The sequence below is a fragment of the Cherax quadricarinatus genome, chromosome 39 (genome assembly GCF_038502225.1).
Source record: "Cherax quadricarinatus isolate ZL_2023a chromosome 39, ASM3850222v1, whole genome shotgun sequence".
Taxonomy (NCBI): Eukaryota; Metazoa; Arthropoda; class Malacostraca; order Decapoda; family Parastacidae; genus Cherax; species Cherax quadricarinatus.
In genome coordinates, this window is record NC_091330.1 from 21,666,080 (window position 1) to 21,691,783 (window position 25,704).

The window sequence follows — 25,704 nt, forward strand, 5'->3', positions numbered from 1 at the left end:
TTCTGTAATATATCTTCCATTCTATAAAATAAGACCAAGAAAACTAGAATACAACAATAAATACCATACGAAAATACAGTGCAAAGGCACGGTTTTAATCCAAAAACACAGTCAAAGTTTTTTTTTCTCATTACGCACTGTGTGCTGCAGGATTTTTTTTATACCACGCACACTGACCACAGACTCATTCTTTCATATGTAGGCCTACCAGCTTTCTCTCACTAGATTTGAGGGCGCTAGAATATAGGCGTACTAGTACATCAAAAACCCTGGTGCATAAGCCGTACTAGTACGGCCGAAACCCTGAAAGAGTTAAGTGCCAAGTTAGAGGATGATGATGTGCCATTCCAATTTTATTCAATAAACACCCTGGCACTCACCTCTCACATATTAATATTAATATTTTAAGGTAAGTAATAAGTGTACTCTTTGTGTATCTAAGCTTTTATTGTGTTTTTAATGCCTATTTCTATTGCTAACTTTATATAAGTTAGTGTAAACTTGTCTGGCATTTATTGCATATTTTATATGTGCTCTGATAATAATATTTGTGGAGCTGTGTCGTAGCCGGTCGGAGGGACAACATTACGTTTTCTCTGCTCAACCATCAGAGAAAATGTGTATGAATCTGCGTTTGGCCCAGCCACTCCCCCACTCCGCTTTTGTTTACAATTTTCGGCATGAATTATTCATTACTTCTCCCTTCGTTTATGATGGCATCTAAAGGTAGTTGTTAGAAATGCTTAAATTCAGTGAACAAGATATGTTGATGTTAATAATATGGCTCTGGGCCACAGTGTAGGTAGCCAGTAGGTGTAGCCCAGTCGGGCTACACCTACCGGTTACCTACACTGACTTCCTACAAATAAATACTACTCACCTCTCTTCCTATATTAAGACTACACATATTTTAAGGTAAATAATGAGTTTATTGTATGTGTATTTTAACTCTGGGATGTTTTAAATATCGTATATTAAGTATGAGACACGGAGCCAGGGCTACCTACACCTGGGCTACCTGCACCCGACTTCCTACAAATAAGTACTACTCACCTCTCTCCCTACATTAAGATTACAAATACTTTAAGTAATGAATGTATTGTGAACGTATTTTACTTTGTGTGTTTTTAATGCCTAGTTCTATTACTAACTTAATATAATTTAGTGTAAACTTGTCATCTGGCATTTATAGGCATATATAAATGGAAAAAAATGGCGTTCTGCCTTCCGGCGACAGCCTGGAACCTAACCCGCCGTATAAGTGGGACCCTACTGTGCACAGAATTTGAGAATTTGGAAAATTTTACACCAAATTAAGATATTTTACACCAAATGTAGACATCTCTGGCACTAAAACAACATTTCTTCAGTTCATTAATCACATCCCCAGGCCTCTCTTAGATTGTACTTACCTTCCATTTTGAATTCTTAACCCCTTCAGGGTCCAAGGCCCAAATCTGAAGTGGTGCCCCAGTGTCCAAGAATTTTCAAAAAAAAAAAAAATTAGTTTTTCTTATAAAATGGTAAAGAATCTTTTTGTGAAGGTAATAAAACAAAAAGTACGAAATTTGATGGAAAATTGACGAAATTTTGCTCTCGCGAATTTTGACGTGTCAGCGATATTTACGAATCAGCGATTTTGCCGACTTTGACTCCCATTTTAGGCCAATTACATTACTCCAGTCAACCAAATTCTTAGCTATTTCACTAGTATTACTTCTATTCTATCGATTGAGCACAAGAAATCAGCAAGTCAACTGTTTCAACTACAAATTAAAGTGATCAGAAATTGTTAATTTGGCCAATTTAACACAAAGTTCAAAATATTCCAATTTCAAAATAGGGTCCAGAATAAACAATGTAGGTATTCCTGGAACTAAACTAACATTTCCTCTGTTCATTAGTTACGTTTTGAGGCTTTACAAATAAATTCCATTTTGATTTTTTATTCACATAATGAATTTTTATTCACACCAAAAAATTTAAGATTTACTGTTATGCAATACTGTAATAATTGTATAAATATCATCACCATATTTGTGAATGCATATTAGACCCACCAGCTGGCGTGTATTAGACGGGTAAGGTCGTTTGTTTACTCTTGAATATCAGCAAAAATTTAACATTTCTGCTACTTTGAGCTCAGTTTCAAGCCATTTCCAGTGCTAAAACCAATCAAAATCATCTCTATTTCTGTAATATGTCTTCCATTCTATCAAATGAGACCAAGAAATTGCAAATACAACTATAAAAAACATACGAAAAAACACTGCAAAGTCGCTGTTTTAATCGAAAAATTATGATTTCAGTTTTTTTCTCTCATTATACACAGTGTGCTGCAGGATCTGTTTTATGTGGTGCACACATACCACATAGATGCATTCTCTCATATCTAGGCCCAAATGTACTACTCACAGTTTATCAGAGTGAGCTGAGCTCATGACGTAGATCTACAGTTTGGACCCTGAATGTAAAGCCGTAGATCTACGGGACGGACCCTGAAAGGGTTAATTACACAAAAATAGAAGATTTACTCTACTCCCGGGATAATAAAATATAACCAGGGATGATTGGCCATGTTTTATGGAGTCCCAATAATTGAATCAGCCTATCAGAAACCCATAAAAGACTGGAGGTATACAGGGACCTTACCTGCACTTGGGAAAAATCAGCAAAAATCAAATATTTCTACTAATTTAAGTAAAATTTTAAGCTACAGTGGAACCTCGGCTTACGAACACCCCACCATGCGAATTTTTCAGGATATAAACAGTCGTTCGGTTGATTTTTTGCTTCTGGATACGAAGGAAATTTCAGGATGCGAACTTCCCCCTCAACGGAGGTTCCTTAAATAAATAGAATATTTATTTCTTTGCAAAGGTTACAATTAATAATAATTATAATATGTTGTTATTTTTAGACATTTCTCGTAATTTTTTTTTTTTTCATATTTTTGTGCCCAATGCTTCAAAATACAAATTGGTAACCCTCTGAGTGGCTGTAGGTACTGCTAGTCCACTACTAGCTCAGTGCCAACCAAGCATTAATAAGAAGTGGTGGTGTGTCACTCTGAGTGACCGCAGCAGACCCTTGGGATGCGTAGTTTTGTCTTATACTGCATTGTACAAATTTCTTACACAATGCCTCACCCAAAGAGACAGTATTCACATACAATCAGCAAGAAGCATTCTGGCAGACTTAAACCTAATACTTATAGACTACTAAGTCTAGACAGGTGAAAAGTGTACTAGTAGTGGTTACCAATGTTTTGCTGATGGTGGCACCAACTACTGGCAGCCTTTAGAAGTTTCTCCTTACTGTTATTATTAATATATTATTATAATTATTATTATTATTAGTATGTATGTGGTGATGGGCTCTTGATCTAGGGAATTGGATCTGTGCTTCAGTTCCCTAAAGTAATAATAATAATAATAATAAAAAATTATTTTTATACTTTTTTTTTTTTAACAAGTTGGCCGTCTCCCACCGAGACAGGGTGACCCAAAAAGAAAGAAAATCACCAAAAAGAAAATACTTTCATCATCATTCAACACTTTCACCTCACTCACATATAATCACTGTTTTTGCAGAGGTGCTCAGAACACAACAGCTTAGAAGCATATACGTATAAAGATACACAACATATCCCTCCAAGCTGCTAATATCCCGAAACCCCTCCTTTAGAGTGCAGGCATTGTACTTCCCATTTCCAGGACTTAAGTCCGGCTATATAAAAATAACCAGTTTCCCTGAATCCCTTCATTAAATATTACCTTGCTCACACTCCAACAGATCGTCAGGTCCCAAATCCCATTCATCTCCATTCACTCCTATCGAACACGCTCATGCACGCCTGCTGGAAGTCCAAGCCCCTCGCCCACAAAACCTCCCTTACCCCTTCCTTCCAACCTTTTCGAGGATGACCCCTACCCCGCCTTCCTTCCCCTACAGATTTAAATGCTCTCCATGTCATTCTACTTTAATCCATTCTCTCTAAATGACCAAACCACCTCAACAACCCCTCTTCAGCCCTCTGACTAATACTTTTATTAACTCCACACCTTCTCCTAACTTCCACACTCCGAATTTTCTGCATAATATTTACACCACACACTGCCCTTAGACAGGACATCTCCAACCGCCTCCTCGCTGCTGCATTCACAACCCAAGCTTCATACCCATATAAGAGTGTTAGTACTACTATACTTTCATACATTCCCTTCTTTGCCTCCATAGATAACGTTTTTTGTCTCCACATATACCTCAACACAGCACTCACCTTTTTTTCCCCTCATCAATTCTATGATTAACCTCATCCTTCATAAATCCATCTGCCGACACATCAACTCCCAAGTATCTGGAAACATTCACTTCCTCCATACTCCTCCTCCCCAATACGATATCCAATTTTTCTTTATCTAAATCATTTGATACCCTCATCACCTTACTCTTTTCTATGTTCACTTTCAACTTTCTACCTTTACACGCACTCCCAAACTCATCCACTAACCTTTGCAATTTTTCTTTAGAATCTCCCATAAGCACAGTATCATCAGCAAAAATCAACTGTCAATTCCCATTTTGTATTTGATTCCCCATAATTTAATCCCACCCCTCTCCCTAACACCCTAGCATTTACTTCTTTTACAACCCCATCTATAAATATATTAAACAACCATGGTGACATTACACATCCCTGTCTAAGATGAATTTTTATCATCAAATAAAACATCTCTGATACAACCACTGGATTAAGGCATTTAACTGCCACTACACACAGGGTGGTGCAGAAACTTCTCGCAGCTATGGGTGACAACTCAATCACTGGAGTGTTAGAATTCTGGCGTATGCTAAATTACATTGAAAAAACAATAATCAAAGTAAAATTTGTATGACATCAAGTGCCCCGGCCAACAGTCCACTGCCAAGTAGATTCTGAACCAGGCAATGATACCTTACCATCAGCTATATAAAACACCCCCTATGGTAAAACAACAGACTTATGACAGAACACCTGAGGACATCAGTACCTAACAACTCTGCATCCACCTCAGCCCACGAACCACAGCCACCCACCTCAGCCTACAAACTACAGCCATTCACCTCAGCCCACAAACTACAGCCATCCACCTCAGCCCACAAACTACAGCCATCCACCTCAGCCCACAAACTACAGCCATCCACCTCAGCCCACAAACTACAGCCATCCACCTCAGCCCACAAACTACAGCCATCCACCTCAGCCCACAAACTACAGCCATCCACCTCAGCCCACAAACTACAGCCATCCACCTCAGCCCACAAACTACAGCCATCCACCTCAGCCCACAAACTACAGCCATCCACCTCAGCCCACAAACTACAGCCATCCACCTCAGCCCACAAACTACAGCCATCCACCTCAGCCCACAAACTACAGCCATCCACCTCAGCCCACAAACTACAGCCATCCACCTCAGCCCACAAACTACAGCCATCCACCTCAGCCCACAAACTACAGCCATCCACCTCAGCCCACAAACTACAGCCATCCACCTCAGCCCACAAACTACAGCCATCCACCTCAGCCCACAAACTACAGCCATCCACCTCAGCCCACAAACTACAGCCATTCACCTCAGCCCACAAACTACAGCCATCCACCTCAGCCCACAAACTACAGCCATCCACCTCAGCCCACAAACTACAGCCATCCACCTCAGCCCACAAACTACAGCCATCCACCTCAGCCCACAAACTACAGCCATCCACCTCAGCCCACAAACTACAGCCATCCACCTCAGCCCACAAACTAATCAAAAAAAAAAAAATACAAAAAACACACACACAGTTCCATAAACTAATTTTCCCTTACAAAAGAATGCTCTTTTTAAATCCTATTAATGCAGTGTGTGTATATGGAAAATCTAAGTTATGGAGGTACCATCACCAATTATTATTTCCAGCAAATTATGATTACCCAATAATCACCCCCCCCACACACACACACACAAAAAAAAAAAGTGTAGTTGGAAGTATTTTACAATTCTGACCAAACTAATACGAGTTTGCCTCCCATACATTAAAAAATCAATACTTAAAATATAAAATCTCTAAAAATTAATATACTGTAATAACTGAACATTTCCAGAACAATTTCTACCTAACAAATAATTGCACAACATGCATAAAATAAAAAAAAGAGAAAATCAATGCAAGTTAAAAAAAAAGTCATGTGGCTGCATGCAGCACATATTGCACTGTTATCATCCATTTAGTATCACTTAATCATCCTCATTTCCTATCCTCATATCTCTTAGTCTTTTCTATATGTAAATTAATATAATTTATTAACTGTAAAATGATCCCAGAACCAAGACATAGATTGAAGATTAAAATGGTATACTTTAAATACCCTCGGTACAATGAAAGGAAGAGAGGATATGTACATATTAAGCACATAGAATATTATAAAATAATAAAAAATGACTGAAGACTCCTTAACACTTGACAGAACAAAAAAAAAAAAAAAAAAAAAAAAAAGTTTTTTCTTTACAACCATATAGAATGATAGAATACTGAAATGATATCCTGGAGAAAGTGGTACAGTATGTGCTATAACTGCTGTAAACTAATAAATAACCATTGGTTAATATGAAGCTTTATGCAATCAACCCCAAAAATTTTTTAAAGCAAATAATGCATTTCTAACAATTATAAATGGCATTACTATCTTTTATTGAAGGACTGCATGATAAGTCTTACATTACTTTAGATTTTATTTATATTTCATTCATGATTATAAATGCAAGCATTAAACCTGAATGGGTGTAAAACAGTGAATGAATGCTCATATCACTGTCTGTCTGCCCTCAACTATGTACTAGTTTGTACTTTGCACCTAAGTGCTGACATGTGGGAAACTAATCATAATTTCATTTAAAAAATGTTCTTAAGTTAAATTACTGTATCGTGTTTTATCATTATCTATTTAACCCCTAAACGGTCCAAACGTATATATATACGTTCTTACCACTAGCGCCCCAAACATATATACGTTTTTATTTTCCTGCCTCCAAATTTGGCACGATTGGAATGAGATGCCTTGTCAGCATAGAATGGGTCTTAACACTCAGTGTGCACCATATTAAAAAAATCTGGGGCCATTTAGTACCTTGTGGGAGCACCTTAACACTCCCCTTTTAAGAGGAAAGTGATGTTAACCCCAAGTTTAGGGTCTATCTCTGTGTCTCTGTATCTCTGTGTGTCTCTGTATCTCTGTGTATCTCTGTGTCTCTGTCTATCTCTGTCTATTTGTCTATCTCTTTTTATCTGTCTCACAGGAACACACAAATACAATTATACTTCTTCCTCCTCCTTCCTTCTCCTCCTCCTTTCTTCTTCTTCTTCTTCTATACATCCATGTATCCAAAACACTGCTGGGGCCTATAAATTTTTTTTTTTTTCAACAAGTCGGCCGTCTCCCACTGAGGCAGGGTGACCCAAAAAAGAAAGAAAATCCCCAAAAAGAAAATACTTTCATCATTCAACACTTTCACCACACCCACACATTATCACTGTTTTTGCAGAGGTGCTCAGAATACAACAGTTTAGAAGCATATACGTATAAAGATACACAACATATCCCTCCAAACTGCCAATATCCCAAACCCCTCCTTTAAAGTGCAGGCATTGTACTTCCCATTTCCAGGACTCAAGTCCGACTATATGAAAGTAACCGGTTTCCCTGAATCCCTTCACTAAATATTACCCTGCTCACACTCCAACAGATCGTCAGGTCCCAAGTACCATTCGTCTCCATTCACTCCTATCTAACACGCTCACGCACGCTTGCTGGAAGTCCAAGCCCCTTGCCCACAAAACCTCCTTTACCCCCTCTCTCCAACCCTTTCGAGGACGACCCCTACCCCGCCTTCCTTCCCCTATAGATTTATATGCTTTCCATGAACCTACAAATACTTGTATATATTCCAAGACAATAGTAAATGACCAAGGCAGGTGTAAATGTCCACCTGTCAATGTGTTTGTGACAATTTGAGTACAATTTGAGTACCTAATATTAGTGTCAGAACAAAAATTGGTTATGAAATGCCAAGAACTACAATAAATTGTCATTATCAGAACATAAAAACTATATAAAATAATATAGAAATGAGAAAAAATGGTATATCGGCAACACTTCCATAAGTGGCAGGACTCGATGTTGCCAACAGGTGAGCATTAAGTGCAAACTTAGCAGCCTCATATCTCATTAAGTAATGACCTTGATTTTTTATTTTAATCCTATAACACTTAGAAAATTTTTCTCTTTATTTCAATGAAAAAAAAATATTTTTCAAAATATTCAGGGCACTGGGGGAGAGAACATATACTTTATACGTTTGGGCCGTTTAGGGGTTAAGAGACAAATGAGTTAGAAGAATCTATTGTAAGATAAAATGCAAATATGCTTCACGGCAAGGCTAACACACATACTGTACCAGTCATCATCATTTTGGATAAATAATCTTAGTAAAAAAAAAAATGATTTCTTAATATATAGATAAACTTACAACTGCTTTGCATGTGCACCGAAAGAAATTACCAGTTATTAAAAAAAATCATCACATGCAAAGGGGCTCCTGTATTAATATTAACATTATGTAGCAGTTACAGAAATAAATCCACTAAAATTATTTATCAGTAAAACAAATACATGTAAATTCATGGACAATTTTGTGAGATCATATACAACACTGTAGTTTATCCACAACAGTAAACTTGATGGTTCTGCTTAACACCTAACACACAAATACTGTATGTTTTAATACAGTGACACCTGGAAAACAAATATCAGTGACACCTATACACTATCTAATCTATACAGTTAGCTCTATTGTTAAGGATATATACATGTATATATACAATGTGTGTGTGTGTGTGTGTGTGTGTGTGTGTGTGTGTATGTATATATATATATATATATATATATATATATATATATATATATATATATATATATATATATATATATATATATATATATATATATATAGACACACACACACACACACACACAGATACAGTGGACCCCCGGTTAATATTTTTTCACTCCAGAAGTACGTTCAGGTGCCAGTACTGACCGAATTTGTTCCCATAAGGAATATTGTGAAGTAGATTAGTCCATTTCAGACCCCCAAACATACACGTACAAACGCACTTACATTAATACACTCACATAATTGGTCGTATTCGGAGGTGATCGTTATGCGGGGGTCCACTGTATACGTATATGCAATAAGATCACAGTAAACAGGTGATTTCAAAATATGCAAAACAACCACTCTGAAAGAATAGAGAAATTCCAAGCGCTTTCGTGACTACTCACATTATCAAGGAACTATGAAAGTAAAGCATCCAAGGAAGCTATATAAGGGGTCTGGCCAGCACCTCACTATCAGATCCCACAACGGTTAAACACGTGACATGCGCCGACCCAACTTGGATAGGTCCTTTGCACAACTCTCCCACAAACTATTCTACCCAAGAAAATTTAAAAATTATTATTTGTCCAGTGTATTAAATTCTTCCCAAATTCTATTAATTATAAATGGATCTAATTTATATAAACCAAAGGAAATATTCATATTATTGTCAAAACTGCTTTTTATGAAACAAGATTCAATTATATTCCTGTCGACCATGGACTTGCTTGATACTACTTTCTCAACTTTTTGAAAATCAATTGGATGGTTAAAATCTCTTACATGAATAAATAGATCATTAGAATCTTGTCCAGTTCTAATGCTATATTTATTTTGTTTTAATCTTAGTTCGAGATTTTTACCAGTTTGACCGTAATAAACTTTATCGCAAATTTTACAAGGAATCTTATAGACACATCCATCAGCATTTTGGGGGGAATTCTTTATCAAAAGTTTTTTTTACTGTATCAAGATTTTTGAATACAACTTTAATATTAAAAGTCTTAAGAAGAGAAGGCATATCAACCAAGTTTTCATGGTAAGGGAGAACCAACATATTTTTAGTTGAATAAGGCTCGTTGTCCCTTTTTGGATTGTAAAAAGTATTTCTAGCAACTTTAAAAGATTTATCAATTACATTTCTTGGGTATTTTAAATCATTACCTATTTCATAAATTTTGGATATTTTCTCATCTATGAACTCAGGACTACAAATTCGTAAAGCTCTCAAAAACATTGATGAGAAAACAGACAGTTTGACTCTATCTTGATGCGAGGAATAATAGTGGACATAGGAACAGTTATTTGTAGGTTTTCTGTAAATTTTAAATTTGAATTCATTATTACCCTTAATAATTAAAATATCTAGAAAAGGCAATGAGCTATTTTCTTCAAACTCAACAGTAAAGTTTATAGAATGGGCTAAGCTATTTAATTTTCCAAGGAAATGGTGTATATCTACATATTTGGGCATAAGACACAAAATATCAACAACATATCTGAACCATTTAGCTCTACAGTGGACCCCCGGTTAACGATTTTAATCCGTGCAAGAGGGCTCATCGTTATGCGAAATAATCGTTATGCGAATGAATTTTCCCCATAAGAAATAATGGAAATAAAATTAATCCGTGCAAGACGCCCAAAAGTATGAAAAAAAATTTTTTTTACCACATGAAATGTTAATTTTAATACACACAAACTGAAAAAGGCATGCACAATTAAATGACACTTACTTTTATTGAAGATCTGGTGATGATTGATGGGATGGGAGGAGGGGAGAGCATTATCTTCTTACTGTTTAGAAGGGGAATCCCCTTCCATTAGGACTTGAGGTAGCAAGTCCTTTTCTGGGGTTACTTCCCTTCTTCTTTTAATGCCACTAGGACCAGCTTGAGAGTCACTGGACCTCTGTTGCACAACAAATCTGTCCATAGAGCTCTGTACCTCCCGTTCCTTCAAGACTTTCCTAAAATGGGCCATAACATTGTCATTGAAATAGTCACCAGCACGGCTTGCAACAGCTGTGTCAGGGTGATTTTCATCTATAAAGGTTTGCAGTTCAACCCACTGTGCACACATTTCCTTAATCTTTGAAGTAGGCACAATGGATTCCACAACTGGCATAGGCTTCTCAGGGTTAGCCCCAAACCCTTCAAAATCTTTCTTAATTTCCATACTAATTCTCACCCTTTTTACCACAGGGTTGGCACTAGAAGCTTTCTTGGGGCCCATGGTCACTTATTTTCCAGAAACAGCACCGAAAACACTGTAATAATACGAAATATTCCGAGTGTATGCTTGGATGTTACCGCGGAGGCTGGCTGGTAAACAATGGGACGGCCGGCACATGTGAGGGCACATTGGACGCGTCTCGGACGAAAATCGGTAAGCGGGTTTTTAATCGGTATGCGCGGCAAAAATTTTGCGATAAAAGTAATCGGTATGCGGAAAAATCGCTATGTGATGCCATCGTTATGCGGGGGTCCACTGTATTAGGGAGGATTGTGATAAGCAACCTTGTTTCAAAAAATTCCATGTATAGGTTACTAAGAACAGGTGAAAGAGGATTTCCCATTGCCATACCAAACTTCTGAGTGTAAAACTTATCATTAAATACAAATTTTGCATCAACAATGCAAAGTTTAATAAGTTTAATGATAGTAGGAACTGGCAATGGTAAATCATAGTTAACGAGTTCTTCAGATAAGAAACTTAATAAATCATCAACAGGAACTTTCGTAAACAAGGAAGTAACATCAAAACTAACATCGTTAGTTTTAATATTAAAACTAACTAAGTTCTTCAGATAAGAAACTTAATAAATCGTCAACAGGAACTTTCGTAAACAAGGAAGTAACATCAAAACTAACATCGTTAGTTTTAATATTAAAACTAACATCGTTAGTTTTGATGTTACTTCCTTGTTTACGAAAGTTCCTGTTGATGATTTATTAAGTTTCTTATCTGAAGAACTCGTTAACTATGATTTACCATTGCCAGTTCCTACTATCATTAAACTTATTAAACTTTGCATTGTTGATGCAAAATTTGTATTTAATGATAAGTTTTACACTCAGAAGTTTGGTATGGCAATGGGAAATCCTCTTTCACCTGTTCTTAGTAACCTATACATGGAATTTTTTGAAACAAGGTTGCTTAACACAATCCTCCCTAATACAGCTAAATGGTTCAGATATGTTGATGATATTTTGTGTCTTATGCCCAAAAATGTAGATATACACCATTTCCTTGGAAAATTAAATAGCTTAGCCCATTCTATAAACTTTACTGTTGAGTTTGAAGAAAATAGCTCATTGCCTTTTCTAGATGTTTTAATTATCAAGGGTAATAATGAATTTCAAATTTAAAAATTACAGAAAACCTACAAATAACTGTTCCTATGTCCACTATTATTCCTCGCATCAAGATAGAGTCAAACTGTCTGTTTTCTCATCAATGTTTTTGAGAGCTTTACGAATTTGTAGTCCTGAGTTCATAGATGAGAAAATATCCAAAATTTATGAAATAGGTAATGATTTAAAATACCCAAGAAATGTAATTGATAAATCTTTTAAAGTTGCTAGAAATACTTTTTACAATCCAAAAAGGGACAACCAGCCTTATTCAACTAAAAATATGTTGGTTCTCCCTTACCATGAAAACTTGGTTGATATGCCTTCTCTTCTTAAGACTTTTAATATTAAAGTTGTATTCAAAAATCTTGATACAGTAAAAAAACTTTTGATAAAGAATTCCCCCCAAAATGCTGATGGATGTGTCTATAAGATTCCTTGTAAAATTTGCGATAAAGTTTATTACGGTCAAACTGGTAAAAATCTCGAACTAAGATTAAAACAAAATAAATATAGCATTAGAATTGGACAAGATTCCAATGCTCTATTTATTCATGTAAGAGATTTTAACCATCCAATTGATTTTCAAAAAGTTGAGAAAGTAGTATCAAGCAAGTCCATGGTCGACAGGAATATAACTGAATCTTGTTTCATAAAAAGCAGTTTTGACAATATTATATTTCCTTTGGTTTATATAAATTAGATCCATTTATAATTAATAGAATTTGGGAAGAATTTAATAATACACTGGACAAATAATAATTTTTAAATTTTCTTGGGTAGAATAGTTTGTGGGCGAGTTGTGCAAAGGACCTATCCAAGTTGGGTCGGCGCGCGTCACGTGTTTAACCGTTGTGGGATCTGATAGTGAGGTGCTGGCCAGACCCCTTATATAGCTTCCTTGGATGCTTTACTTTCATAGTTCCTTGATAATGTGAGTAGTCACGAAAGCGCTTGGAATTTCTCTACTCTTTCAGAGTGGTTGTTTTGCGCATAACATACATATATATATATATATATATACATACATATATATATATATTTATATATATATAAAAAAAAATTTATATATATATATATATATATATATATATATATATATATATATATATATATATATATATATATATATATATATATATATATATATATATATATATAAACGTACATACATTGTCAGCTGAATTGATCAAGCCAAATGCAGAAACAAAAATATTTTTTAGTTTTGTTAGGATTCATGAAAAAAGAACATAAGCAAAATCAAGAAAATAAATGACCAGTATGTGATGATAATGGTGCATAAGATATACATGGCTTGGTGGGAGAGCTACAACACTAACCTTGGGCAACCTCATCTCCACCCAGCATCTCAAAACTCTCCAGGTCAGGGCCACCATTGACGGGGGCACAGCCAAACAAGTCAGCTTCTCCACCAAGGCCTGGAGATGAGACACCACCATGCACTAGACACATCTCCATGCAACCAAAGGGCTCCAATTCAAGCAGGAACCAGGAACAATATATACAAGCCCAAGATACATTTGCTTCTTAAGATAACCATCAGAAAAAATATAGTAAATAGCAATAGGCTTGTATATATGGTCACAGAAGACGAAATAATATCTAGAAATATAGAATGAGAAGAAAAACTTGCAAAGGAAACATACATAATGGATGGAATAAAGCCACAGGCTCAAAACTGAAGAAATAGGCTACATAACATTCAAAAATTTTCCCCCAAAGTCCTCCACCTAAATAACACAAGAGCATTAATTTTGTAGCAGACACATTCCCATGCAAGACTGTTTATGTCACCATTACACAACACACTGTTACAGTGCAAATTAATCCGACAAACATAATAGCAGTCACAACAATGATTACTAGAAATTTTTTAGAAATAAAAGTGAATTTCAACTACTCCATGAATTATATTTTAATAGTGAAGCTGTCCACCAAAATTAAAAGTACATAAAAAAATATTAAGTGCTCTATGGAAATGTATCTATTTATTGTTACAAGAACACACTCCCTCTTATTGTGTCACAAATGCCTCAGCTTGTTCATGAAAAAATGCAGTCTCCTCCTTCATTCTCCTTTCCCTATAATTACTCTTTTCACAGCATGCCTCCCTCCCTCCCTCTTCCTACTATTCTTTCTTCCTTGCTTCCCCCTGCTTAACCACCCTCTCTTCCCTCACACTTTTTCCCTGTGTGCACACACACACACACACACACACACACACACACCTACTCACCCACCCACATTCCCCACACTCCCCATTTCCACCACAAAACACTGCCTCACTCTTCTCCCCCCCCCCTTGCTCATTCTCCACACTCAACATGGCCATCCCATCAAATGGATTATCAGCACAAAACAAAGGATAGAGAAGTTGAAACATATAAAGAAAAATATTCAAAGAAAATTATGATACAAATCTAAATAGATTTCATATGTAAATACTGTATAGTTGGGGCAATCTCAAAAAGAAGTGCTCCAAGATATTATAAATAAGGAAAAAATGGTAAGGCATATTTTATGAGGTGGTATTCGAGGGAAAACTACTCAGTGTGAAGAAAGAGTAGGAAAGAGAGAGATTTGGCAAAACTGGAAAATAAAACAAGCCACCAAAATTAATATCCCAGACAAAAATGTCAAAATTTTAGTAGAAGACATCATAATAAAAAGCTTAGAACTGAATACAACTCCATTCACTAGTGTGGGAAGAGAGATTTGATAACATAAATGATGAACTGTATATGCTACAGAGACTGACAAAAAGGGATCCTGAAAAACCCCATCACTGTAATTGGTGATTTTTAACAAACAAATAGAGTGGGCAGCCTATGAGGATGGAACAACAAATGAAAGATCAGAAATTCTTGTGTGTAATGACTTTTTATCCATCAGCCTACTGAAGAAGCAACCTAAGTGAAAGAAGACAACACACAATTGCTAGTAATTTCAGTATTTATAGACAGGAAGGAATTTTCAGTATACTATCTAAACCCACTTTTAAAGAATAATCATGTTTTATTGGAAATAAAATCAATCATTAATCTTTTCAGGGTCGGCAGGCCCTCTCCTAAACTTGTTCTCAGGGTCGGGAATTTTTCGGAAAAAAAAAAAAAAAAAAAAAAAAAAAAAAAAAAAAAAAAAAAAAAAAAAAAAAAAAAAAAAAAAAAAATCAAATCTTATGAAATAATAGAGAACCTTTTCCCGATCATAATGACACCAAAAGTATGAAATTTGATGGAAACCTTATGTAATTATGCTCTCGCGAAGTTAGCGGTCTCAACAATGTTTACGCATCGGCAACATCGCCCAATTTGAGCCCTATTTTCGGCCAAATCCAATGTACCAGTCAACAAAAATCGTACATATTTTTCTAGAACTCCATTTTTTCTATCGAATGAGTACAAGAAACCACCCATTTACTGATTTCAACCATCCAATAAAGTGGTCAGAAATTGGCAATTTTGCCAATTTCACACAAATTTCAAAAGATGCCAATTTCCAAATAGGGTCCAGAATAAACAAGACAAACATTCCTGGCACTAAAATAATATTTCATCTGTTCATTACTCATGTCCCCAGACCTCTGTTACATTTCTTTTGCTTTCCACTTTGAATTTTTATTCTCACAAAAAATAGAAGATTTATGTTATGCAGACTACTGCATTAGTGTACATATAGTGTAGAAATGGTATAAGTAATATCAGCGCACTTGTGAAAGAATATTAGACTCGCCAGTTGACTTGTATTGGACGCGTGGCATGATTTGTTTACCTTTGAACTTTGGCAAAAATTGAACATTTCTGCTACTTTGAGCTCAATTTCAAGGTACTTTTCATTGTGAAACCAATCAAAATCATCTCAATTTCCATAATATGTCTTCCATTCTATAAAATGAGACCAGGAAAACTAGAATACAACCATAAATAGCATACGAAAATACACTGCAAAGTCGTTGTTTTAAACCAAAAATGCGGTAGGAGTTTTTTTTCCTCATTATGCACTGTGTGCTGCAAGATCTTTTTTATACTGCACACACTGACCACATAGACCCATTCTTTCATATGTAGGCCTACCAGCTTTCTCTCGCTAGATTTGAAGGCGCTAGAATTTGTGCGTACTAGTACGGCACCAACCCTGGCGTGAAAGCCGTACTAGTACAGCACCAACCCTGAAAGGGTTAATGGAACAATAATAAAGGTACGTATAGGAAAAACTGGGAGATTCTGAATAAGAAATTTCAATACACTTACAAACTGAGATAATTTCAGTGTAGAGGATTTACATGCCAAATAGCCAATGGACATGAACACTGAAATACCTGAAAAGGAAGAAAGAAGCTACTGCAAGATGTAGAAATAAAAAAGCAATATCTAGGCAGGATAGGACAATGGGCATTAAAAAAATGTCCAGAAGAACAAAGCCATCCACTGGAGAAAATTGTGGGGGAATTCCATTAAAATGTAAACTGGTAGACAGTGGAAAGTGGCACACAACCCACTGTGTAAATATTTAACCCATTAACTGTCCAAACGTTGATCTACGTTCTTACTGTTAGAGCCCCAAACATAGATCGACATTTTATTTTTCCTGCCCTCAAATTTGGCACTAGAAGCCTAATAGGCCTAACCAGCATAAAATGGGTCTTTACACTCAATGTGAAAAGTATTAAAAAAATCTGGGACCATTTAGTACCTTATGGGAGCACCAGTTCAACTGAGCACCAACTAGAGCACAGCATTTCAAACCCCAGGGATTCACTAATGCCATGTCTTATTAACACTCCTTTTAGGAGGAAAGTGATCACACCGAGGATGTGGCCACAAGTGGTTGAGGAAATCAAAAAATTTGATAACCCATGTGCAACATCCTTTCAATTTTGATACAACTGGTAGTGTCATCATGCCAGAATATCCTATCACCTAATCCATATATACATATATGATCGACTTGTTGATTGATAGATAGATAGATAGACATAGATAGAGAGATAGAGAGAGAGATAGAGAGAGAGATAGAGAGAGAGAGAGAGATAGATAGAGAGATAGATAGAGAGATAGATAGATAGATAGATAGATATAGATAGATATAGATAGATATAGATAGATATAGATAGATATAGATAGATATAGATAGATATAGATAGATATAGATAGATATAGATAGATATAGATAGATATAGATAGATATAGATAGATATAGATAGATATAGATAGATAGATAGATAGATAGAGAGAGAGAGAGAGAGAGAGAGAGAGAGAGAGAGAGAGAAATTATGCAACATGTGTAATATATGTTTGGCTGGCTGGCTAGCTCCATCTCTGTATAGACAAAGTGCTATACTGTGCTTGTAGACTTGAGTCATTAGCATGACTGTTGCAAGTAATGCACATTTCCACTTGTTCTGGAATCAGACGTGATGATTCTGCAAAATAAGTAATACCTGTTGGTTCATGAGTAGCTCTCTGAGAGACAGACAGACCGAATGAAAAATACACAGGAAGCCAGAGCAAGAATGAGATACACAGAGACAGAGCTAGACAGAGAGACAGACAAACACATTTATGTGTAACAGTGAAAACAAAAAACATGCCAAGGTTCACTGGGAGCAGTGCACGATCAGCAATATTGAGTGACTGCACTGTCAGCAATGTATTGACATTTGTCTGACACCATGCTTTAAGGAGTTTCATACACTCCAGCACTTCTAAAAACATTGCTGGGACCTAGAAATAATTTATATATATTTCTAGACAATAGTATGTTTACCTGTCAATGTGTTTGCGAATGTTTGATTACTATATCAGTACTTACTATTAATGTCAGAACAAAGAGTAGCTATAAAATCACAAAAATTACTTTAATTTGTAATTTTCAGAACATAAAATTTATGTAAAAAAAATTGTGTAATTAAAAGAGAAAACGTAGATCAATGTTTGGACAGTAACAGATTAAATGTGATGGGGAAAAATCTTTGACCTGCAGGCCAATCTCACTGATTTGAAAATAATGTACTGGAAATATCTATTAAACATTTACAGTGTAAAAAAACTGCTAACTAATAAATGGTTCAGTTTTTGATCAGAAAATTCCTACTTCTCAAATTTATTAAGTTACTGGGACAATCACAGAAATTATTGAAGAAATGGATGGGCAAACTACATACGAAGTATGCTTGCATGGAAGAAACAGAAAAGGGAGTTATCTCAACAGAATCAACACACACCAAGAGGCCACAGTTGTAAACTAAGGAAAAAGTGAAATAGGGATATGAACTACAAAATTCTTTAAAGTTGTAGAAAAATAGAACTAATACCAAAGAAGGTAGCAAGTGCTATAACCACTGTAATTTAAAAAAATAATTAAAATGGCACCACAAGCAAACCTCAGGTCCTTTAACTTTAAATAGGTAATTATACACCATAAATAAATATTCGTTCCCTCTACATACATATTCACTCAAGACCACAAGTCCCCTTTCTCTCTCATCCCTTTTCTCTTCCCTTCTCTTGCCCTCTCCATCCTCTTCCTCTCTCCTTTACCCTACATTTTTTCCTCTCCTTTACCCTCCCTCTTTCTCTTTCCTTTACCATACATCTCTCTCTCTCCTTTACTCTTTTTTTTTTTATACAAAGGATTTGACATGGTTAGGTTAAGGATTCCTAACTTTACTGACAAGCTAAGAGCTGTTACCTACATCAGTTCATTTGAAAGCATTTTATTGTTGTAAGACATACAGGTAGGGAACGAGATGAAGTTGGAGCTATCTGTGGGGAGGGGGGGGCTCGCTGGCTCTCTCTCTCTCTCTCTCTCTCTCTGCCCCCCCCCCCTTTACCCTACATCTTTTTCTCTCCCTCGCCCTACATTCTTCTCTCTCCCTCGCCCTACATTCTTCTCTCTCCCTCGCCCTACATTCTTCTCTCTCCCTCGCCCTACATTCTTCTCTCTCCCTCGCCCTACATTCTTCTCTCTCCCTCGCCCTACATTCTTCTCTCTCCCTCGCCCTACATTCTTCTCTCTCCCTCGCCCTACATTCTTCTCTCTCCCTCGCCCTACATTCGTCTCTCTCCCTCGCCCTACATTCTTCTCTCTCCCTCGCCCTACATTCTTCTCTCTCCCTCGCCCTACATTCTTCTCTCTCCCTCGCCCTACATTCGTCTCTCTCCCTCGCCCTACATTCGTCTCTCTCCCTCGCCCTACATTCGTCTCTCTCCCTCGCCCTACATTCTTCTCTCTCCCTCGCCCTACATTCTTCTCTCTCCCTCGCCCTACATTCTTCTCTCTCCCTCGCCCTACATTCTTCTCTCTCCCTCGCCCTACATTCTTCTCTCTCCCTCGCCCTACATTCTTCTCTCTCCCTCGCCCTACATTCTTCTCTCTCCCTCGCCCTACATTCTTCTCTCTCCCTCGCCCTACATTCTTCTCTCTCCCTCGCCCTACATTCTTCTCTCTCCCTCGCCCTACATTCTTCTCTCTCCCTCGCCCTACATTCTTCTCTCTCCCTCGCCCTACATTCTTCTCTCTCCCTCGCCCTACATTCTTCTCTCTCCCTCGCCCTACATTCTTCTCTCTACATTCTTCTCTCCCCCTCGCCCTACATTCTTCTCTCCCCCTCACCCTACATTCTTCTCTCTCCCTCGCCCTACATTCTTCTCTCTCCCTCGCCCTACATTCTTCTCTCTCCCTCGCCCTACATTCTTCTCTCTCCCTCGCCCTACATTCTTCTCTCTCCCTCACCCTACATTCTTCTCTCTCCCTCGCCCTACATTCTTCTCTCTCCCTCACCCTACATTCTTCTCTCTCCCTCGCCCTACATTCTTCTCTCTCCCTCGCCCTACATTCTTCTCTCTCCCTCGCCCTACATTCTTCTCTCTCCCTCACCCTACATTCTTCTCTCTCCCTCGCCCTACATTCTTCTCTCTCCCTCACCCTACATTCTTCTCTCTCCCTCGCCCTACATTCTTCTCTCTCCCTCACCCTACATTCTTCTCTCTCCCTCGCCCTACATTCTTCTCTCTCCCTCGCCCTACATTCTTCTCTCTCCCTCGCCCTACATTCTTCTCTCTCCCTCGCCCTACATTCTTCTCTCTCCCTCGCCCTACATTCTTCTCTCCCCCTCGCCCTACATTCTTCTCTCCCCCTCGCCCTACATTCTTCTCTCCCCCTCACCCTACATTCTTCTCTCTCCCTCGCCCTACATTCTTCTCTCTCCCTCGCCCTACATTCTTCTCTCTCCCTCGCCCTACATTCTTCTCTCTCCCTCACCCTACATTCTTCTCTCTCCTTCACCCTACATTCTTCTCCTCCACCCTACATTCTTCTCTCTCCCTCACCCTACATTCTTCTCTCTCCCTCACCCTACATTCTTCTCTCTCCCTCACCCTACATTCTTCTCTCTCCTTCACCCTACATTCTTCTCTCTCCTTCACCCTACATTCTTCTCTCTCCTTCACCCTATATTCTTCTCTTTCCTTCACCCTACATTCTTCTCTCTCCTCCACTGTCTCCCCCATTCTTCTCCACTCTCCTCTCCTTTACCGTTATTAAACTCATTTCTTGTTCTTTTACTCTTCAAACATTAATCGCAAGTGAATAATCATGAAGCAAAACATACCACAATGCAGAGTGAGAAGGGGCCACTGGTTTCCAGCAAGAGTTTCCTCACCTGATGCCACTGTTGACTGATCTTGACCTAGGGTAGCTGGAAGAATATCGTCCCCCAAGCCAGCTAGCTGGTCCTGCTCCCGAGCTAAGAATTCTGCAGCAGGATCCACCTCTGCTGCTGGTGCAGACCCTTCCACTAGAGGTACAAAACTATCGCCAAACCCATCCATGCTGGAGTGTGAAAACTGAAGTAAGATTTCCAGTAATTCAGACTTTTCATATTTAAAAAAAAAAAAATAGTTTTTGATGAAGTATTTGGTCATTGTTACCTTTTTTTCTTTTTTACCTAGAGACAGCAGCTAACACCTATAATATCCATTCTGTGGGAAAAACTTTTGTTGTGCAAATTGTTTTAGGTGAAAATACACCAAAGGAAAATATTTACTACGTAAACTCTTTTTATTAAGTAGATTTTACAGTGGAAATAGTTATAATCTGAACAAATTGGAAAGCTTTATTTTGATAAGTACAGTAGGGCCTCGCTTTACGGCGTTTCACTTCATGGCGTTCCACTAATACGGACATTTCAAATTATGACCAAAATTCGGTATACGGCACTCCCCACCTGACTGAAATACAGTCACCACAAATTTCAAGTGTTTTAAAGTTATTTCATATTTTATATACACAGCCTCTCCTCACTGAGCGACGTACGCGTTTACTGACGCCTCGGACTTGCGATGGGCTCTGAGCAATATGCATGCCTAAATAATGTATACTAGAGCTGATTTCCTCTATTCTGTTTATTAAAATATACAGTACACTACTGTATAGATATTTAAAAATATACCAGAAATGTTATAAATGGTGCAAAGGTGATAGTAAAACAATATCAAATATCAAAGATAGCTGACACAAACCCACTACCATTGTAGTATGCTCCTCACTTAGCGACGAATTCTCTTATTGATGTGGTCTTAGGAACAGAACACTGTCGTTATGTGAGGAGAGGTTGCACTCTGATAGTTATACATGTGTGTACCTGTACCTAAATAAACTTACACGCTGTGCTGGCGTGCAGGTACACATTAAAATCAGTAGTGTCTTATATAATGAGGACACCACAATAATAATAATAATACAGCCTTTCCTCACTTAATGACGGAGTTCCGTTCCTAAGACCACGTTGGTAAACGAATTCGTCGCCAAGTGAGGAGTATACTATAATGGTAGTGGGTTTGCGTCAACCATCTTTGATATTGTTTTAATGTCACCTCTGCACCATTTACATTTCTGGTATATTTTTAAAGGTTTACACAGTAGTGTACTGTACGTACAGTGGACCCCCGCATAGTGATATTAATCCGTGCAAGAGAGCTCATTGTTATGCGAAATTATCGTTATGCGAATGAATTTTCCCCATAAGAAATAATGGAAATAAAATTAATCCGTGCAAGACACCCCAAAGTATGAAAAAAAAAAATTTTTACCACATGAAATATTAATTTTAATACACACAAACTGAAAAAGGCATGCACAATTAAATGACACTTACTTTTATTGAAGATCTGGTGATGATTGATGGGATGGGAGGAGAGAGTCTTAGTGTTTAGAAGGGGAATCCCCTTCCATTAAGACTTGAGGTGTCAAGTCCTTTTCTGGGGTTACTTCCCTTCTTCTTTTAATGCCACTAGGACCAGCTTCAGAGGCACTGGAGTTCTGTCGCACAACACATCTGTCCATAGTGGCCTGTACCTCTCGTTCCTTTATGACTTCCCTAAAGTGTTTCACAACATTGTCAGTGTAATAGTCACCAGCACGGCTTGCAATAGCTGTGTGAGGGTGATTTTCATCCATGAAGGTTTGCACTTCAAGCCACTTGGCACAGATTTCCTTAATCTTTGTAGTAGGCAATTTATTCAATTTCTCTCTCCCCTCCTTCGAACCAGTTTCCTCAGGTGTGGCCTCTTGCTGTTGAAGTTGATCTATCAGCTCATCAGTGGTTAGTTCTTCATTGTCCTCCTCCACCAACTCTTCCACACCATCCCCACTAACCTCCAACCCCAAGGACTTTCCCAATGCCATAATGGATTCCTCAACTGGCATAGTATTCTCAGGGTTATCCTGAAACCCTTCAAAATCCCTTTGGTCTACACATTCTGGCCAGTTTCTTGCAAGCAGAGTTCAAGGTCCTCTTAGTCACTCCCTCCCAAGCCTTACCTATAAGGTTTACACAATTGAGGATATTAAAGTGATCTCTCCAAAACTCTCTTAGAGTCAGTTGAGTTTCTGAGGTCACTACAAAGCACCTTTCAAACAGAGCTTTTGTGTACAGTTTTTTGAAGTTCGCAATAACCTGCTGGTCCATGGGCTGCAGGAGAGGAGTGGTATTAGGAGGCAAAAACTTCACCTTAATGAATTTCATGTCCCCATAAAGTCGCTCTGCCACGTCTGTAGGATGACCAGGGGCATTGTCTAACACCAGGAGGCACTTAAGTTCTAATTTCTTTTCAGTTAGGTAATCTTTCACATTGGGGGCAAATGCATGGTGTAACCAGTCATAGAAAAAGTCCCTAGTGACCCATGCCTTACTGTTTGCCCTCCACAGCACACACAAATTTTCCTTGAGGACATTCTTTTGCCTGAACGGTCTGGGAGTTTCAGAGTGATACACTAATAAAGGCTTCACTTTGCAATCACCAGTAGCATTGGAACACATCAACAGAGTAAGCCTGTCTTTCATAGGCTTATGTCCTGGGAGTGCCTTTTCCTCCTGAGTAATGTAGGTCCTGCTTGGCATTTTCTTCCAAAACAGGCCTGTTTCATCACAATTAAACACTTGTTCAGGTTTCAGTCCTTCATTTTGTATGTACTCCTTGAATTCCTGCACATATTTTTCAGCTGCTTTGTGGTCCGAACTGGCAGCCTCACCATGCCTTATCACACTATGTATGCCACTACGCCTCTTAAATCTCTCAAACCAACCTTTGCTGGCCTTAAATTCACTCACATCACTAGTTGCAGGCATTTTTTTAATTAAATCCTGATGCAACTTCCTAGCCTTTTCACTTATGATCACTTGAGAGATGCTATCTCCTGCTATCTGTTTCTCATTTATCCACACCAATAAGAGTCTCTCAACATCTTCCATCACTTGCGATCTCTGTTTCGAAAACACAGTTAAACCTTTGGCAAGAACAGCTTCCTTGATTGCCTTTTTGTTGCCCACAATAGTAGTGATGGTTGATTGGGGTTTACTATATAACCTGGCCAGCTCGGAGACACGCACTCCACTTTCATACTTATCAATGATCTCTTTCTTCATCTCTATAGTAATTCTCACCCTTATTGCTGTAGGGTTGGCACTAGAAGCTTTCTTGGGGCCCATGGTCACTTATTTTGCAGATAAAATCACCAGAAACACTGTAATAATACGAAATGTTCCGATTGTATGCTTGGATGTTACCGCGGAGGCTGGCTGGTAAACAATGCCACCGGCGGAACATGTGAGGCTGGCTAAGGGCACACATTAGACGCGTCTCGGACGAACAGCGTTGAGCGGGTTTTTTAGCGGTATGCGAGGCAAAATCTTGGCGATAAAATGTAGCGGTATGCGGATTTAACGTTATGTGATGCCAACGGTATGCGGGGGTCCACTGTATACTGAAATAAGCAGAATACAGGAAATCAGCTCTAATATACATTTAGGTATAAATACTGGTCAGAGAGCCCATCGTAAGTCCGAGGTGTCAGTAAACAAGTGCGTCACTAAGTGAAGAGAGGCTGTACTAAATATTATTATAATCATGGGGGAGTGCAAAACCCGTAGGATTATACAGCGCCTGGGGGGGGGTTGGAAGGTATTCAGGCTCAATTCAGGGAACCGGAGCACAAATCCAATTCCCTAGATCAATAGCCCCTCACCAGTGTCAAGGAACCTCCCTTGAGGGGTATAATACTCAATAATAATCACTCTGAGGCACATTAAATGCCATATATTATGTTAATACACACATTTTCATTAATCTATGATATTTTTTCAAAATAATATAATAAACATGCTACGTAATATATAAACATGATAAATACACCCCACAGTAGAATAAATTTACATAAATATGAAATTTTTTCCAGTCGTCTTGTCGGAGTGTCAGAAAGAATAACATTTTCTATAGTTGGGATCCTCTATAGTGGGGACCTTCTCTAAGATACATTACTATGTACGACAATCAGCCCTACTCACACTATACTATTCACTCACCTATCCCTACCTCACCTATGCCATTTGTGCTTGAGGATCAACAGCAGCAACCCACCTAAAACCAATAATAACCCAACAAAAAGCCACAGTAAGAATTATCACGCAATATAATCCCAGGCAACACCCCCCCCCCCCACTCTTCAAGGACTTAAACTTACTCACTGTTCAGAATATCCACACTTACTACTGTGCAACCTACATTTACACAACCATAAATTCCAATATTAACCCTGAACTAAAATGCTTTCTTGATGTAGGTGTGACAGGACCCATAGGCACAATAGCACAATACCAGATACAAAAATCTCTGACATTCCCAGTGTCCAGCTAAATCTATATAAACATTCAATGTACATTAAAGGGCCTAAAATCTGGAACTCCCTACCTGAAAACTCTAGAACTGCAGACTCAGCCACCATTTTCAAATCTACCATCAAAAAACATCTTATCTCCCTAACACACCCCACCAACTAACTACGTACATGAAAACCACCTATTT

General features: G+C 38.0%; 1 protein-coding gene across 1 annotated transcript in view; it reads right to left on the bottom strand.

Annotated features, from left to right (window-relative positions):
• Positions 1–25,704, bottom strand: part of Clc (clathrin light chain) — a gene marked incomplete at its 3' end in the record, with an annotated part of 155,959 nt that overhangs the window by 91,297 nt on the left and 38,958 nt on the right. The window contains 2 exon segments of the mRNA XM_053787387.2: positions 13,663–13,761; positions 21,006–21,175. Of these exon segments, the coding sequence (XP_053643362.2) occupies positions 13,663–13,761; positions 21,006–21,174 (268 nt within the window).